This window comes from Melanostigma gelatinosum, assembly GCF_949748355.1.
Source record: "Melanostigma gelatinosum genome assembly, chromosome: 6".
Taxonomy (NCBI): domain Eukaryota; kingdom Metazoa; phylum Chordata; class Actinopteri; order Perciformes; family Zoarcidae; genus Melanostigma; species Melanostigma gelatinosum.
The window spans coordinates 11,641,107-11,659,157 of NC_136639.1; the positions used below are offsets into that span (position 1 = coordinate 11,641,107).

At 42.7% G+C, this 18,051-nt stretch overlaps 1 protein-coding gene across 1 annotated transcript; it reads left to right on the top strand.

Annotated features, from left to right (window-relative positions):
- The first annotated feature begins 1,240 nt into the window (after positions 1-1,240).
- On the top strand, positions 1,241-17,616 carry LOC306778109 (rabphilin-3A-like). The gene is made up of 17 exons (XM_079269494.1): positions 1,241-1,266; positions 9,192-9,293; positions 9,525-9,650; positions 9,790-9,919; positions 10,084-10,167; positions 10,255-10,423; positions 11,879-12,064; positions 12,190-12,372; positions 13,624-13,703; positions 13,850-13,924; positions 14,371-14,480; positions 14,606-14,732; positions 14,824-14,880; positions 14,989-15,143; positions 15,229-15,310; positions 15,470-15,566; positions 15,655-17,616. Exons 3-17 carry the CDS (start codon positions 9,538-9,540, stop codon positions 15,783-15,785), a joined length of 1,779 nt encoding a protein of 592 aa, XP_079125620.1. The 5' UTR covers positions 1,241-1,266; positions 9,192-9,293; positions 9,525-9,537; the 3' UTR covers positions 15,786-17,616.
- The last annotated feature ends 435 nt before the right edge of the window (positions 17,617-18,051 follow it).

Here is an 18,051-nt window from a genome sequence, read left to right on the forward strand (position 1 = left end):
CACCAGCAAACAGGTTAGTTAGCTGTTGTAGAACTATGCTAACGGTATTTACACTATCCACCTCAGTCAAGTAGCAGCTACTTTATGTTACGCGTGCGCATTGGGTGCTCGTGAAACAACTTGAAAAAAAGGCAGTTCTGAGGAATATCTGCATCCGACATGCACACAACTATCGGTAGAATAAACTTATATTTCGGTTTATATACAGTCTATGGCGTAGACCACATGTGTCAGAGTAAAACCTTCACCTAGTATTCTAATACGAAATGCGAATACGAAAGTAGGAGGGTAGGATCCTCTTGCTTCACCTCCAGTCTTTCCCCGCGTGTAGGTGTGGCAAACATGCACCGTGTTGAAAAACTCTGGCTATAATGACGTAAACCTAAAAAATTTGACAGTGAGTGTGTTTCAGCACTTTGTGTGTCGAGTGCACCCATGTTCCACAGTAATATATGTTTTGATAAAGCAAAATAGGTACATTTAATCCTTTCTTAGGTGCAATAATCACTCAATCCAATAGATGGCGTAACCTCTGCACAGCAAGAATCAAAGTGGCGATATTATCTTACTATTCAGACACTGAACATATCAGTGGTTACATTTGGAAATGTAATAGTTGCGACTGGAAGGAAAGTGCCAGCACATTTGTATCATGGTGCAGGAACCATAACGATATTTCACCGTATGGAAAAATAAATAATAAAAAAAAATTAAAAATGAAGACGAAAATAGAATAGTAGCTAAATTTGATCAAAGCCATCGCATTGAAATGCCAATTAAACTTTGAAAAACCATATTATTTTGTGTACATGTTAAAATGCCATAAAGCGCAGTTACAAATCACCACAGCCCATATAGGCACATGATCTCAAATCGAAAATAACTCAATTGGGCAGCATTGATGATGGGATACATTTAGACACTATGCGCTATATAAAGAGACAATCGGATCAGGCGACGACTGCCCACTTAAGCATCAGTGTTATCACTTCAGATCCAGGGGTTTCCTTCCCAGGGTACCAAGGGCTTTCCATCCTCAACGCAGGATAGAATACGGGTTCCCACGCATTGTGGTGATCCGCTGTGCCTCGAGCAACAGACTACTACTCCAGGCAAAAAATAAAAACACTGGTTTTGGTGACAGGCACCATGCGCAATGACTGACTCTGTGGTCGCATCCAGGCGCTGCACAGACATTTAGTCCGCATCATTCCCTGACAGCTCCCCGAGAGAACAGAGAGAGAGAAAGCAGGGCTGGATTCTCAGGTAGGCTGTATGATCTCCTTCGAAGCTTTTTGAATTATTGCATCCTTGACCTAAAATCACTGTGCTGTTATTGCGTTTGCTCAGTGACTCAGTGCGTTAGAACATTCTCATTTACAAGTTGAATGAATGCAGCATTTCATTCACAAGAGAGAGATAGGGGCTTGAAATGATTTCGAGGGAACACATTTGATTGCCCGTATTTATTAACTTGATGGAATGCCTTTATGAGCCTATTACTTACTGGGTCATTTGAATGAAAAAGGAACATTTGCATGCAGTGCAACTCAGTATGAATTAAGCTGCTGCTAGTTAACCCATATGAGGTACAAATTATGTAAATGAACATTTGATTGAGTCCTTTGTTTTAGGGAAAACATGCCTTACTGAAAGCATTGCTCTGCAGCAGAATACTCCTGTCATTCATACAGACGTGTTGATTACCTCCTTATTTCGAATTGTTGCATTGATTTACTACAGCATGCTTTTATGTTGTGATGTACTCGTAGTTTATTCATGAATGGCCGATGAATATAAGTCTTGGTGTAGCTCGATAGGCTTTGCTAAATCCCTCTTAAGATGAATTAAAACAAGACTTTTGGCTGGCTGCATTCCTAAAACGCGGGTGCTTCGTTGTTGTAGATCGGACATAAGAAAACAGACATAGTAAATCATGTGGGAGATTGTGTGGTTGCTGCAGGATTTTTAGGAGTGTACAGTGGGGCTTGATGTGCCTGCAGACTAAGAGGAAAACATCAGTGAATCCTCTAAATACTGACGTGGGCAGGGCAGCTCTCAACTCCAGCTGTGCCACAGGACAGGTGTTTCATTCGCATACTTGTTGTAATGTTATCTCATCCTGCTTATTACACTTCGTGGGTCGGAGCAGTGAGTGTTGCTACTGGTGTCGATATGAAAAGAGGACAGCAAAAAAGAAGCTGGGAATCAGCCTCTCAGTTGGTACCACCGTCTCCAACTCCTCCTACAGACCTGAGGAGGCATGAGGATTAGATGGGGGAGGGGAGAAAAAAGACTGAATGAACGGTAGATATCTGCAGCTGCCTCCTCTCACATGAGCAACCACAGTAGTGATTGGACGACACCCCTCTGCTGGTACCACTCTCTCTGTGTATTACCCAGTCTCTCTGCCAGCCCACTGTTTTCTGTCCAGGCAAAGACTGGAATTAGTCAAGAGAGAAAAGGGTAAAATGATGCTTTCGGATACATCACATGAAAAAAGAGAGATGGAGAGCACTAGGAAACATGGGTGTTAAGGGAAAAGGTGAAAAAAGATGGAGGGATGAAGTAAGTGCTCTGCACGCTAACTGCATAATTTAAAACTGAAGGATACAAAGCGACTGTACCCATAATCCCGTGTCTTCAGCTTGTCTTCCTCTCTAAACATTCTGTATTTCCAAGCATCCTAGCAAGATGCATCATTTTTGACAAATTGCGATCATGTTTATCGATACGAGAGATGATCCAATGGCACTATTATTGCAACAATGACCCGTTCCGCTGCATGGGCTTTGAAATTTGGCACAGGTACTGTATCGTCTACTACAAACACATAAACCGGTGCACACGCATGCACGCACACAGCTTTTAATCATTCTGATTCTCGTCTTCTGATCTTGCCGTTACCATGGCCACAGTTGGTAAAGGTGCATGACTCTATATTCCTCTGTGCTCTTCACGATCCATATTCGGCGCTTAGGACCCAAATCACATGTTAGAAAAATGCGTTGGTTTCTGTGCCTCACTTTCGAGCATATTTTTAAATTTGTTCCATCAGAGAGATTATGCTGCTGTTTGCGGCCGAGCTTCAGAAGGGAGCGGCTTCGTCTTCAAATTCTAATCCGAGCAGTGGATGTGGTGAATCTGCTCGATGAGGATTGATTTCCCATCCACTCTGAAACAGGTGATTAGATCTGCCCAAGCATTGTGGCACATTGGAAAAGACAGTTGTAATTAATGTGGCCTTTAAGCAAAGTTCCCTCAAGAGAGCAAGGAGTTAAAAATCCAAAAGAGATTTGGGCTGTGGTCGAATCTATAAAAAACAGCCAGCTATAAGCAACCTTTCTGTCCACTACCAAATATAATCTTTGATTAGAATCCCCTCCGTACATAGCTGCATAAGGCTATTGCCCCAGAGGCTCAGGGTGAAGTCTAAATCAACAAACTTCAAGTCACATAGCCGAGTTTCCGAACACTGCTTTTTGTCTCGGCAGTTGGGCCAAAGCTTATTGTTAGTGTTGCAGTGTTTTCCGGCTAGAACAAGCTCTCGTTTGCCAACAGAGATCTGCTTAAAGCACCCAGGGGCATTGTACCTGCTAGTTTGCTGGTGGGACCAGAGGGAGGGTCAGATATCCAGCAGCTGAACCGTGCCAGATCTTCAAAGCAGAGCAACAAAGAATAATAGCCGTCACACTGAGGGATTGATAGGAGATCTGATAGGTTAAGAACCATATCTCAACAGACCACCAGATGCAGGTCACTGCTGGTTAGTAGGAAATAGATGCATCGTGTGACTATAATGCCCCTGTCTGGTCGTACTTGTTTCCCGGAGATAAGATGGGAGGAAATTGAAGGAGCATGACTGGCCAATGCATCAGCAGCTAGAACTCAAAGTCCCAGGTCTTACTGGGATAAATCCCCGTTGGCCGAGCACATTTGAGCCTTACTGCAAACGCTTGCTGTATTGCTCCATGTCTGATTTTTCAGATAAATTTGAGGATGATTACACATGAAACCTATAGGATATAGACTGCTAATTCAGTGAGTTGATTTAAGAATGAAAAAGGTCTGATAGGGCCAACAGTGAGGCAGGATAACAGCACGGTAGCTTGTTTGTCACTGGATGGTCTTTCCTGTTTGTTCTACAGCGATGCGGGACCTGGAGACATGCCTGCCAAGAGTGTGCATTTTTGAAACGGTGCAGCACTCACACATCCGAGGGGTGAAGAGCCCTCACAGGTGGTTCCACAGATGGTTCCTGTCAACGCCACTGTCTGACTGAAAACATGAACAATTTGTCAATGACACAGACCTAAAAGACCAACAAACATCCTTATTGTTTCCCGAAATAGAGTGGAATAATGTCTGTCTTAAGCTCTGTGATTTTTTTCCCCCTACCCAAATCCACTGTTCTGTACACAATGCCTTATATAGGCCCAAGTACAGAAAGCGTGCACTAATGCCTGAAAGAGGGGACTTACAGAGGAAAGCAATGGTGGGCCGGAGTTTTAAATAATTAAGAAATGCTGAGTGATGTTTTACTCCTGCAGTGGAGGGTTTCTTGGTGCAGTGCTTTACGATGCCAGAGTGTTGGCCAGAGTGTTGTTGGCAGCTTACAGTCCCCTTATGGGCGATGGAAGTCGTTGTGCCATGCAACTGGGAGTGTTTATTTGCTCCTTCCTACCTTGTCTCCCCATTCGCCCTGCATGCCTGGTGTGTGAGCATTAGACACCAGCAACTGAAATACTGAGCAGAGTTGGTTAGAAACATCTTTGTGACATAGCATTCAGTAGAAAGGGAATTATACTTAAATTGGGTGTGCTCCAATCATCCACAGTAAACCACTTGTGTTCATGGCCCTGTCAGCTGTGTGGTGGTACCAGTTCTAAGTTTGTCTATGAAAACTGCACAAACTTTGCGTTTCTTTTTGACATTAGAGCCACCTACCACCAGCCCACGTGTCACCACAGAATGTGAAGGAGCAGCTGGTTGTACTTTTTTGATGACATGTAGCCTATGTGTGAGTCAAGGTATTGTCAACTAGTTGACGTTTTAGTAAAGGTCTGGAAATTACTCCTAAGTCAACAATATGCATAGCAGTACACATTAATGGGCTTTACTTCTACATTTTTACATTTGGGGCAATGCATTGTTGCATTTAATTCTTAATCATAAAAGCCCTGTACCTTTTAATCATCAATAAAATGTTGCTTTCTAAGTTGAGACAGTATGATTGCTAATTATGTTAATTTAGATTTGATGTTGCCCTCCCTCTGTCCCAAAGATTTTGGTACATTTTTTTACTTCTGATCGGCTCATATATAAGTCTGTATTTATAGATGTGACTGAAGAAGAGATTTTAATGAAAGAGTCTTCCCTGATTTGGCATGATGTCCCAGATCACCACAGGACTTGAGTTGAAACTGTAGACCGGCCAAGATTCTCCTGTCTGAGGATCTCAGCCTGTGTTCTGTTTCATAATACATGAAACAATCTGAGTTACTGCCAGACCAGATGGTAGAGGAAGAAAAATCAGGATGAAATAAAATATGTTATTTTCCTTCTCTTCTTTAACTCGGCTACTTAGATTTGTTTTGCAGTTTTAATATTTTAAATGAAAATGTATGTCCTTTACATCACCGTTTTTAAATAGTTAAAAAAGAGAAGAAGACATAGTATCACATACATTTTACACCAAACATCCATTATTTTTGGAAAGATGAATCCCCTTTTTGTTGCTTGGTTTAACCGTGTTTCATAACATGATGCATTGTGAATATAAAGCCACATAGGGCTATTACTATGCCCAGTAATAGCTAACTTCAAAAAAAGCTCAGTAGCTCAGTTTTTTTGCTGCACTGTGAAAAATTGTGTATGGTTTGCAAGGTCAGTGGGTCTTTAATAGGAAAAAGCAGGGCGTGTTACGGCTGATGAAACATTCATGGTCACAGTAACCTGAAAAAAACATGCATGGTTTCACCAGGATTATTAAATCATAGGGTGGATATGCTATGCTGACATGAATATCAACTCTGACATCTACTTAGAATCAGCATCTTGGAAAATGTTTTGGAGGAAAGTGCTGATGTAAGCTTGCAGGGACTCTGCTGGCCAATGATAAGGGGTGTTGGTGGATGATTGGGTGTTGGCTACAGCAGAGCTTTAGGGCGACATCCGATCTCCGTAAGTATGTTGTAGCCCTTAGGCATGGAAATACGAATGGAGGCCTGATGAAAGATTAATTAAAGTGAAACCAATTGTGGGACTTCGCATTGATCTTTTATTCTCATTAACCCATTTTAGAAATTGGCTTCTTGGAGGATGGCGAGGGAATTGTTGCCCTGGAATTTAAGTGCAGTACCACGTTGTGTTCCAATGTCAGTATCTTCAATACATTGACAAATAGGACACAAAGGAGGGTATAAAATAATATGTTAGATACTGTATGTTACTAAGTACAGGTCGAGTCGACAAAGTCACGCTCCAGTAATAATTGCTCTTTGGGCTGCATTTTACAATTAAAACCTTGTTTTTACACTTTGTTTTTTGCTGCTCTCGAAATAGAGGAGATGCTCCCCCCCCCCCTTTGAATCCATGTTTATGGATATTTGATCATCCATCAATGTCCTGCTGCCTCATTGTCACTCCCTGCATTCTTCAGCTCTTGTTCCCACAAGCAATTAACAAAATCTTGAAAAAATTGACAGGCTGTCAGCCATAACAAAGTGCTCTTATTCAGGTCCACTCCTTTCCGAGTCATATCTTCTGCAGTAATGAGTCATACACCTGCCATCAAAAGTCACATAACACCATTAGAGTATGTGCATAAGACTAGTTACTCACACTGGGCATTCACTTCAAGTATCCAAGGAGAATGCATGGCCGGGTTTCTAAAAATGGATGTAAAATCGGTAGTGTGTGCTCTGGGAGCTGCGTATGTATACATCCCTGAAGATGTACGGATGCAGATTTGTATCGACTATCCTCCCAGGGGCCCGAGGAGGAGACGCAGATTTCTAAATTGGTCCTCTCCACCCTCACAAGAAGCTCTACTTAGGAGAGATCCTGCTGCGTGGATGACTTATGATGATTGGGCAGATGACTAGCTTGAGTCCATGCTCTCCCTCCGGTCTTTCCTGTTGTCATCTCACACATAATCTGATGCTATTCATGACCGGTGTATTTGTAGAAACTGTTGTGTGGTTGCTTGCACAGTTCTTGGCACCACTTTTTTAGCCACGTACAGAAAGTGAAACCAAGCCTTTCCGTGTCTGAATAATCAAAGCCTATAGTGACAGCTCCTTATGAGAAAAGTGTGGCTACAATCCGTCAGACTATCCTGGGTGCAAATTGGACTGTCACCTCGGCAAAGAGTCCACTTCTGTGATGCAGTAACATCTATCCCCAGCGCCAGAGAGCTCTGACTCGTCTGAGTCAGTGATTACCCAGCCCAATGCCTGGCTCCCATCTGTCTCTCTCCATCCACCTCTCCAGGACAATCATGTTGGACAAAAGTGGGATAATTCATTTTTTAATTATTGAGAACTTCGGTGTATATGATATATGCCGCGCAGTCAGAGTGATGTGTGAACCATCAGACTGCTACTGAGAAGTGGAAAACGACAAATGCTCGCTGAAGACTGTGTTGCCACTGTTGGTTGGATGCATTCAGCATCAGAGGGAAAAGAACACACCCAGAGTGTCTATTGATAGCACAGCAAATTTGCTGTTTTTCTTTGATTCCTGCAAGCAGTCCAGCAACAGATTACAGCTCAAAAGGTATGTACCACGACGTTACGCAGCATTAATACGAGCAGCTGAATGAAGGAGACGGCGGTGCACCCCTCCCTTTCGCTCTCCCTTCACTTTCTCCAAGCTTCTATAGTGCTGTGAAAAGCTGAGGACAAGTGAAATTGATTGATTTTCCTTTTAGCCTTATCGTTATGCATTCCTTACTATATCTCTCCAATACCTGCCCTCTCCTCATCCTGCACCATCACAAATCTGGACAAGTGAAACTCCAGAGAGGCTTTTATATCCTCTCGTCACTCCTTCTTCATTCTTTGGCTGCAAGCACTTTCCCTCAGGACATACACTGCTCTATCCTCCAGGCTACTGCTGCAGCATCACTCCATGAATTGCCTGACAGAGGCTCGAAGACAATTGGCAGGGGCACCCATAAACACACGCACACACACACACACACACACACACACACACACACACACACACACACACACACACACACACACACACACACACACACACACACACACGCACACACACACACACACACACTCATAATTGAGCCCCTCCTGCTATAGGGAACCATCTGTTTCTTTGATATGTGTGGAGTCACAAACTGGAAGAATATGACACCACCCACTTCAGTGTAATTTCACTCTGGTCACCAATGCACAGGAGGGATTGCTTTGTTCCCTTTGCAATACTCACACTATGCTAACCCTGTTAGAACCAAGCATAGCTTAAGTCTGTATTTGACAGATCTTTTCTGTTTGCGCTATTTCTTTGCAATTTCTTCCTGTGTCCATTACTTGCTTGAATATGTCTGTGGAAAGAATTTGATAAAACAGGCTTGGCAGGAGAAGATGGTACTGATTAGGCAGTAAATTTGGCACCAGGAAACATGGTTACATTGCCATTGGTATATGATATTTTGTTGATATTCCAGGCTTGAATTCGTAGGAAGCAATTAGATGAAGGGAAGATTATTACTTTTCTGGAAACTTTAATAGATTTATTTGGTATTCATTTGTTTGGCTTATGATGGCCACTAACGTGAGGGTCATCATTAGCTGCCTTTATTTAGCCCTACAGCACTGTGTGGCAATTAAAGGAAGTGTATCTGGTGACTTGCCAATTCCCGGTCAGCAATGTGGTGGCTCACAAATTTGCACGCAATGTCCTTTTTCATGACAGAGCTGCCCGTGGTGGCAGTTAAGTCAGGGCTGTATAAGCATGAGATAAGGATAGAGAATAGCAAAACGTGTGGACTCAACATACATATCTTGGACGCAAGTCAAACTTTAAAAAAACAAAACAAAAGAAACAAACATCTATTCCCACCCAAATTAAGAGCTCTTAAACGAATGTCAGGAAGAGCTGCCATCTTTGTCTCAAGATCGTTTCACGCTGAATTCATCTCTGTCTTTGTGTCTGTCCACCTGCAGGCTGTGATAGTGCAGCATGACGGACACAGTGATGAGCAGCAGCTCGGATCGCTGGCAGTCCAACGACAGGCAGAGGACCATGCACGCTAGGTAAGCATGATAGTCAGAACATTTTCATGTTGTCAACCTTCCCTATGAGTCTACCAACCCACCCTGTACTCTCCTTTGTTTCACCTGCATTCCTCTGATGTGCCATCTTTGACACAGTGATAAAGAGCAGTAAGTAGACAAACTCCTAATCCACCTTCCTTATCTGCATCATGTACATCTGATATGTTACTGTTCCGAAAGCAGTGTGCGTAACCTCAACTGGAGAATATGTTTGTCCGACAGGGAGAACTGGACCATGCAGCCAGGCCCTGGTCCTGGTCCAGACCTGACAGATGAAGAGAAAGAGATCATAAACAATGTGATTGCCCGTGCTGAGAAAATGGAGACCATGGAGCAGGAGAGAATTGGGTGAGAGATTGCAAAACATGCAGCGGTTTCTCCGAAGGGCGTGTATAAAAACAAAAATTGCCTGTTGAGATTGAGGACATTTTATACCTGGGATGATTAACGGTGACATTTTAAGTACTTTTACCCTTTGGTGTTGCAGGCGCTTGATAAATCGCCTGGACGACATGAAGAAGACTGTGTGTGGGGATGGACAGTCCCGCTGTTTGCTGTGTGGGGAGCAGTTTGGGTCACCTGGGGCCAGCTCAGTGGTGTGTGAGGACTGCAAAAAGGTAGGTAATGAGTCAGCCAATTATTACAAGCAAAAAAAAAACCTGCTTCCCTGCTGCATATCATACGAACCTTGAGGAAACACAATCGGCATGGTCTATGACTATTTGCAAAAGCATTGTAAATGGCGAGCAGCTGGAATTTTCTATGTTCTCCTGTCGTGTAGAACATGTGTACCAAGTGTGGTACACAGTGTAGCAGTCGGCCACGTGCTGTGTGGCTATGCAAGATCTGCAGAGAACAGCGAGAGGTGAGTGTCTCACACCAGTGAACACATAAAATAATTCATCTGTCTGTTGGAAAGTCTGTAGCACACATGAATTTATTTATTTCTCAGGTGTGGAAGAGGTCTGGAGCCTGGTTCTTCAAAGGTTTTCCCAAACATTTCTTGCCATCGCCCATGCCATTATCTAAAGGAAAAGAGACAGGAGCCCAGGAGGCGGCAGAGCCCAAGGAGCCCAAAGCCTCTGGGGCCAGGAAGGCAGTAACCCAACCACAACCACCAGGTAGATCTGCCCCTTCAGCTTCAGCCTGCAGTCTTTTTCAGTTGACATTAGGGAACATGCAGATCTTTATAACCATCAGTCCGAGTCATTCTCCCGCCTTTGTGCAGCAAGTTTCACGTTTTCAAGTTTTCAATGTCTAGAAATCTTTAAAAAAGGATCTGCCACTCTATTCAAGCATGCTTGTGAGTGAACAGTGCTGCCTGTGGACTGTTTTTTAGTCAAACTAAAATCTGAAGGCTTTCACATTTTTGAGTATGTCAAAAAAAATAACCACTACAGCTATTGTTCATATGTTTTTCCATTTTACGCAATAGGATATTTTCAAAAGGGGGTAAAACCCATCTTTGGACACGAACACTTCAAGCATCTGGGTGGGCGTTTCCCATAGCAGACTGACATCTGGTGGCCTGTGTTGCTGGGAGACATGCTGTCAATGTCTATGGTGTGCCACTGACAGTAGAATGGCACATTGTTCTTCATTTTTCCTTTGAACTTAGATGCATTGATTAATTGCAGAAATGCTGTGCCTATCACATGTTTATGATATGTTTTGTTTTGTTCAGCAAGATAGATGATCATCTGCGTGGTGATGTTTCATTGAGCCACTTGTTAGCAATCACCTTTTTTAAAGACACGTAAAAGCTTCAACGTATTATATATCGTAGAACAAAAGGTTCTATCTCATTTTAGGCATCTAACAAAGAACCCATAGATCTCAAGACGAGGGAGTCGGAAGAGCAAAAATGCTCACTCATTTCCGAGATTTCGGACCCATTCCTGCAGCACTCCAAACGTTACGCTTTTTTCACCATTTATCCAACAAGTGTACCTAACATTGGCTGTAAGCCATTTAAACTGTCTGTGTTAACATTTGGGAAGAACCATCATGCAGTTAAGCTTGTATTCTACTCCTAAAGCTAGCAACTATAGCATTTTTGCCACCTCTTCAGTCTCATTAGATCAGCATCTGCACACAAGTCTTCTCACAACCCGCCTCTCATTGCTCTTTTCAAACCTTTTATCTGCTTCCCAAATTTGGCAATACCGCCCACTGTTGCCGAGGAGGGGGATGGAGAGCTCAATTACGCTGTCGGAAGGTGCATGCTGTGACATGGGATGAGGCTTCAGGTGGTGCTGGCATGATGGGTCACATCATTTCACACTTTCAGTGTGATTACCCGAGCAATGTGATTTTCCCCATAAGAAAAGACGAGGAGACTACTGTATCTTCTGCATGTACAGTAGTCGGCTGCCACAGCTTGTTGTAGTGTACTGTATGTAGGTCAATGCCTTTGCAACAAAAAAGCTGCAACATCAAAAGTATCCAGAGAGACTGGGGAGTGTTACAGATTCCACTGCAGCAGGAGCCTGACTTGGTGTGATTAAGCACGTCTCCCCCATGTATGGTGTGTGTCTGTGGGTTTACTGTATCATGCTATTCATTCTTATTTTTAGCACCAGAGCCACAGGGCCGTGCTGGTTACCCACCTGTGGCCCCTAAACCATCAGCTGTGCGCATGGCCACGGGCGGTGCTGGCCCTGAAGAGGCGGGGCAGGGCAGCCCAGTGGCGATGAAGAAGATGGTTCCCGTCCAGAGCTCCAGACCACAGCCTGCTGGATCAGCCACCATGGCCCAGCAGGGTGAGAGACAGCGAGGACACAATCTTTTCTTCACGTACTTATAAAGAGTCCCAGGCATTCACCAAATATTGCATCCCTAGTGGTGTTATTTCTTTGCAGTCACAGATGATTGAATGTGGTTTTAGGTCCAGTGGCAGGAGATGGAGGGGCTTACTCCTCTGGTGCAGTTCCTCCAGAGCAGAGAGCGCCTCCTGCAGTGAGAGAGGACAAGAGGCAGCCCGCTGCCTACGGTGCTCCTCCTGCCCGACAGCAACCTCCCCCAGCTGAGGAGGAGGAGGAGGCCAACGACTATGACTCGGATGAAGCCAGTGAGTACTCCACATGCTCACTCTTGAGTGATGAGTGATTTATGTTTATTTATGTGATTTGGGTGTTGATGACAGTGTAGATTGCGTTGCTGTTCCCTTAAGGGGATACCGTGTTGATTCTTGATTTGAGTTGGTAATAATTCATATCTATAGATTGGCCAATAGTCTTTGCATACAGGATGTATCATTCTGGCAGTGTCTACTGAGCTGCGTATGACAAATGATACGCATCATGTGTTTTCGAAGCATGGTGATCAATATCCAAGGAACTAAAGCAGAGGAAGACGTGAACCACTAAATCAATAGTGATACATAAGCTACGTAATTGTACCGTTTTTTTCATATATCCCATATCCCATTTTAATGATAAGAATGGTGCCATGCCATTCATGTTCCGCGCCTGCAGCGTCAGACGGCCTTTATTCTCTCTCTCTGGGGGATTGCGTGTTAATTTATTTTATTGAGGTCCGGGTATGTGGAGCTGTGCAATTGGTTTGGGATACAACGGCTAACGGGATATAGATTCCCCTGGTGTTTAATTCAATCCCTTGTGTAGGGAGTGGAAATGGTTTCATGTGTCTGTGACGGTGAGAACAGTTTGGCCCCGAGCTGCTGACTAGTTCCAGTCACTCTGCTCAACTGTGTATAACTTACACTATTTGAATGTGATAAGTCTGATGATCAGACTTTGAGGTCTGATGGATTGTGTGCTTTGATGTATAACCAATCAAATCTATACATGTATTTGATCATTAGATAAAGGTGGGTGAGCTAATTCTGCTTATTTTTATGGTTGTAGACTTTAGTCTTGGAAGTACATTTTGTGTTCTTGGAGCAGCAAGTTGAGGGTGAATCTCAGCCCAGAAAAGTTGACAGTTACAAAAGAGAAATTAACAAATGACATTTGATCATTTGGTCCCCAACAACTATGCTGGGCCATGAAACTCCTCCAAAGAAAATCTGTGTGGGCAGCATTTTAGTCTTTTTTTTCTTACCCAGAACCTTATTTTTCGGAACAGCTTCCTTTTGAGACTTGATGTTTATTTGATTTATTTTGGATGATATGCCCCTGCATATCATTTTATTTTTCTGTCCGTTCTGGGCTGGTACTTGGTCTCACTTCTAGTCTCAAGAATGAGTGTTGTTTAATTTCAAGAGAATATTTCCCTGTATTTATACTCTTAATGATTCAAGCGCACACTTGCAGCCTCTCTGTAGTCTAATGTAACGACTGTTCTGGGTCTCTTTCAGCAACCCTGGGCTCTCTAGAGTTCAGTCTGCACTATGAACAGGAAAGCAACAGCCTCCACTGTGGCATTCTCAAGGGGAAGGTACCACTATTCTCCTCACTCTCTCACACATAAGGACAATTACAATCAAGTGGTTTTTGTTAAAAGGCTCATGAATGGCACTTTAGCCTAATTGCCCTCTGCTGTTCATGATGATGTGATGGACATGGTGCTCCATTTCTCCTCAGGGACTGAAGCCCATGGACTCAAATGGACTGGCAGATCCGTATGTTAAACTTCATCTGCTGCCTGGGGCTAGCAAGGTAAAAGACGCACCTTTCCTACACTAGGCTTTCACTTCCTATTAAAGATGTATTACCTTAATATCCTGCAAAGCAAAAGAAATGAAGGGTGGTGATTTGAGATGAGATGACAGCCCTTTCTGCTAGCTTAAGTCTGACACCTTGTGGTCTAAATTGACAACAACATAAAATCGGCATGTGGATGATATCTAGAAACAGATATGGAGACATCGTAAATAAAGTAAAAGATGTAGTGAAGGTATATTGTTTTTATAGTGTAATTATACGGTGCTGTATTGGAGAATGAGGCACGTCTGAGTTGCAAAAACAACTTTTGACAGGAAGCACCAAATAGATTCTTCCTGTGATTAAACAGCACAAACCACAGACGTGTGAGATTTTGCGTTGCGCTAACATGCTAGGAGATATTTCCATTACCTTGTCTTTATCTAACCTGCATTTAACAGTCTAACAAGCTGCGCACAAAGACCTTGAGAAACACCCGCAACCCTGCGTGGAATGAGACACTCACCTACCATGGCCTCACAGATGACGACATGCAGCGTAAGACCCTCAGGTGAACACTACACCACAACCGGTCTTCAATTACCCTGTTTTAATGTTTTAAACATAATGTGCCCTAAGTTGACTATTTTAAAGGTTTGAGAGGCCTGTGTGATTTATATTCTCCTTCGATTTCAGGCTGTCTGTCTGTGATGAGGACAAGTTCGGGCACAATGAGTTTATTGGGGAAACCCGAGTGGCGCTGAAGAAACTGAAGTTGAACCAGAAGAAAAACTTCAACGTGTGTCTGGAGAGAGTCATCCCTGTGAGTGAAACTCAATTGCATTCAAAAAATGCTTTGTTCTTCTTGTCGGAATCTCTTATTGACCTGCTGTAATCTGGTTCCACCCTCGCAGACAAAGAGAACTGCAACAGCCGGGGGAGCCAGAGGCATCGCTCTCTACGAAGATGAGGCAATGCTTTTATTTCCAAGCATGCCTGAACATGACAGATTCCTCCAGAGAATTTTTGCAAAGCCTCATCATGCATCCTACTGAACTATTTTCCCTCTTCTGTCTTAGCCAGGGAAAGATGGCGGAGAGGTAGAGGAGCGTGGCCGGATCCTGATCTCCCTCATGTACAGCACCCAGCAGAATCGTCTCCTCGTGGGTGTTGTACGCTGTGTTCACCTGGCTGCCATGGATGCTAATGGCTATTCTGACCCGTATGTCAAAATGTAGGTAGAGCAGGATTAGACACACGTTTAGATTTTAAATGTATGACTCTAGAAATGGAATAAATTAATTGTATTACATTTTCAGATGTCTGAAACCTGACATGGGGAAGAAGGCCAAGTGCAAAACACAAATCAAGAAGAGGACTTTAAACCCAGAGTTTAATGAGGTTTGTAAGAGAGTTCAAGGTGAAGGGCTGCAAATAACAAAAATGAGCATATTCCCAAATTATTATCAAATCATTTGGGTTGATATTCTTGGCAACTCAAGTATGAAAAATGTTGATAAGTGGCTTGAAAAAAAAATGTATCTCTTGATCGAATTTCAGGAATTCGGCTATGAGATTAAACTCAGTGACCTGGCCAAGAAGAGTTTAGATATCTCTGTTTGGGACTACGATATTGGGAAGTCCAACGACTACATCGGTAAGTATTTGATCATAATTGCTTTGATGAATTAAAAGTACAACTGCCACTTGCTCACCAACGCCTGCCTTTCACTCCTCCCTGACAGGTGGGTGTCAGCTGGGTATCACTGCCAAAGGAGAGAGGCTGAAGCACTGGTATGAGTGTCTGAAGAACAAGGACAAGAGGATTGAGCGCTGGCACACCTTGTATAATGAGACTCCCGTAACTAGTGATTAACCATTTGCCCCCCCACACATACAGCATGAGCTAAAACCTCCCAACTTGGTTTGCATTCATCTCTGAATGCACCTTCATTGTGTTATCAACTCTTTCACTACCTGGCCATCACACAGGCTTACTCACCTCCCTTCCCCTGATGTACCCTCTTCTTTCCAGTCTTCTTATTAACAATTTGCCTGCCTGTGCTGATACTTAATCTGCCTCTGGGACAAATCAAGGCATACATGAATTTGAGATTTCACAAATTGAATGAAGACATATGTGAACAGCTGCACAAGGACCATCATGCCTGTCAGTGATGTTATATATTGTGCTGAACTTGACTGGCACAGAACTAGAAAAGCAATATGTAAGGGCATCTGAGGTAAAAATAAAATCATCAATTAAGTTGTAAAAGCCTCGATTGGGCTCATAAATTCATTAGCCTGTCAGGGAATATGTTTTTTGGGGGGATTTCTTGTGGGATAACATCATGCTGTAGTGCAACACTTGAACTGTATATGCATGCCAAGCCACAGACAAAAGAAAACACGCAGCTGCACCATTAAAGATTTCAACTGTGCCCACTGTCCTGAACATATTGTGTGTTTCCATGAAGAAATGTTTACACACGGATACATTGCTCAGGTTAGGATAGACATCTAATATATACAGATGATTCATATGTCAGTGGACCATGAGCTGAATCTTTCAGCTGCTGTTGATTTGTGATTAAAACATATGGCACATCTAGTTAAACATTCGGATTTTTATGTATAGTTATTCAAACTGTGAATTATGATTTGTGAGAAGTATTAACTGTGTGATTTAGAGAAAAGTTTTTTGTTTGTTTATTTGTTATGGTGAGAATTAGCAGGAACAAGGATTTTCCTCCTGCTTCCTCAACTTTTCTGAAGCTCGTGGTTCACTCTGACACCTCAGAGGTTTCCTACAGTAGTGTTTACACTGACTGCACACGGTGAAATCCGGCTGCTCCACTTAACAAGGAGAGAAGGTGGAACAGGTTATGTCATATGTGCAGCTTTACCTGCATGCACACTGCTCCTGACTCTGGCGTGCCTGGGTAGTCCGCTTTTACCCCAACGCGCACAGCAGGGCCCATTTCCCCTCTGCCACACCCAATCATTAGGCTTTAGTGTGTGTGTGTTTGTTCACCAATCACAGCAAACCAAGTAAATCACACCTTACAAAGTGGAATGACCTCAATTTATACAGCTGTTTGCAAGTTATTCCAATGTCAAAATATACACAATAAAGACGGAAAAAAAAAAAACCTATGCATGAAAGGTCTTGTGGTTCAAGATATATATACTTTGTAAGAAATGAATGCTATTGTATTTCCATCAATGTTTACACTTAATCCCCATAACATTCTATATACAAGAGGCCATATTCTGCATGGTAACTATATGGTGTAATCTGAATAAACTGGTCTGATAGCATCCCCAGCATAGACTGATAATCACCTGAGCACATCATCACAAGACTTTATCCGACTCTATCAGTAGCAGATATTGAATTAAGTGTCATCTGTTGAATGAGACTTTCTGTACAGAAGCATTCCAATCTCTCCAGTGTCTTGTTTTCTTTGCACAGCCACTCATGTGGCCGTGATTCAAACACCCATCAGTAGCATCACACACTGTCCTATGTTGTGCTACTTACACTACAGTGATCACCAGATGATGATCAACATACAAAATAACCAAGAGTTTTATTTTCTAACAGGCTTTTCTTTGAGTTTAACCCATCGCTGTCTTCTACTTGATTCTGCCAGTTCAGTGGAATGTTTCTTGGTTTATCTCTGTATTTGTACATAGATAGTGCATGCACTGGGAAATATGTATGTTTGCAAATAACTTTGCATGTAAAGATTTTGCAGAAAGTTTACACAGATCAATAAAATCGAATGAAAAGTGATAAGCCTCCTTTGCGTAAGAACCTATCAGAGTCAAGGTATGCTTTTGTGACTATGAGTGATGACCATCACAGAAGATGAAAGTGCAGCTGCATACAGTATATTTACAAGTAGGTCAGACTTTTGTGATTAAATGAAGGATGCAATAGAAAAAAAGTAAAAGGATATAGAAAGAATATGTTTGCTTGCTTGATATTTGAATGTAAATGCTACCAGCCTATCGTAACATTTAATTAATCGCATGTAACCATCAAACAATAGATCTTCAGTCAGAATTATTCTTTATTTAGCCACACCTTAAAACGGTCGCTCTATACTTTACAATTGGAAACAGGTAAAGTCAGC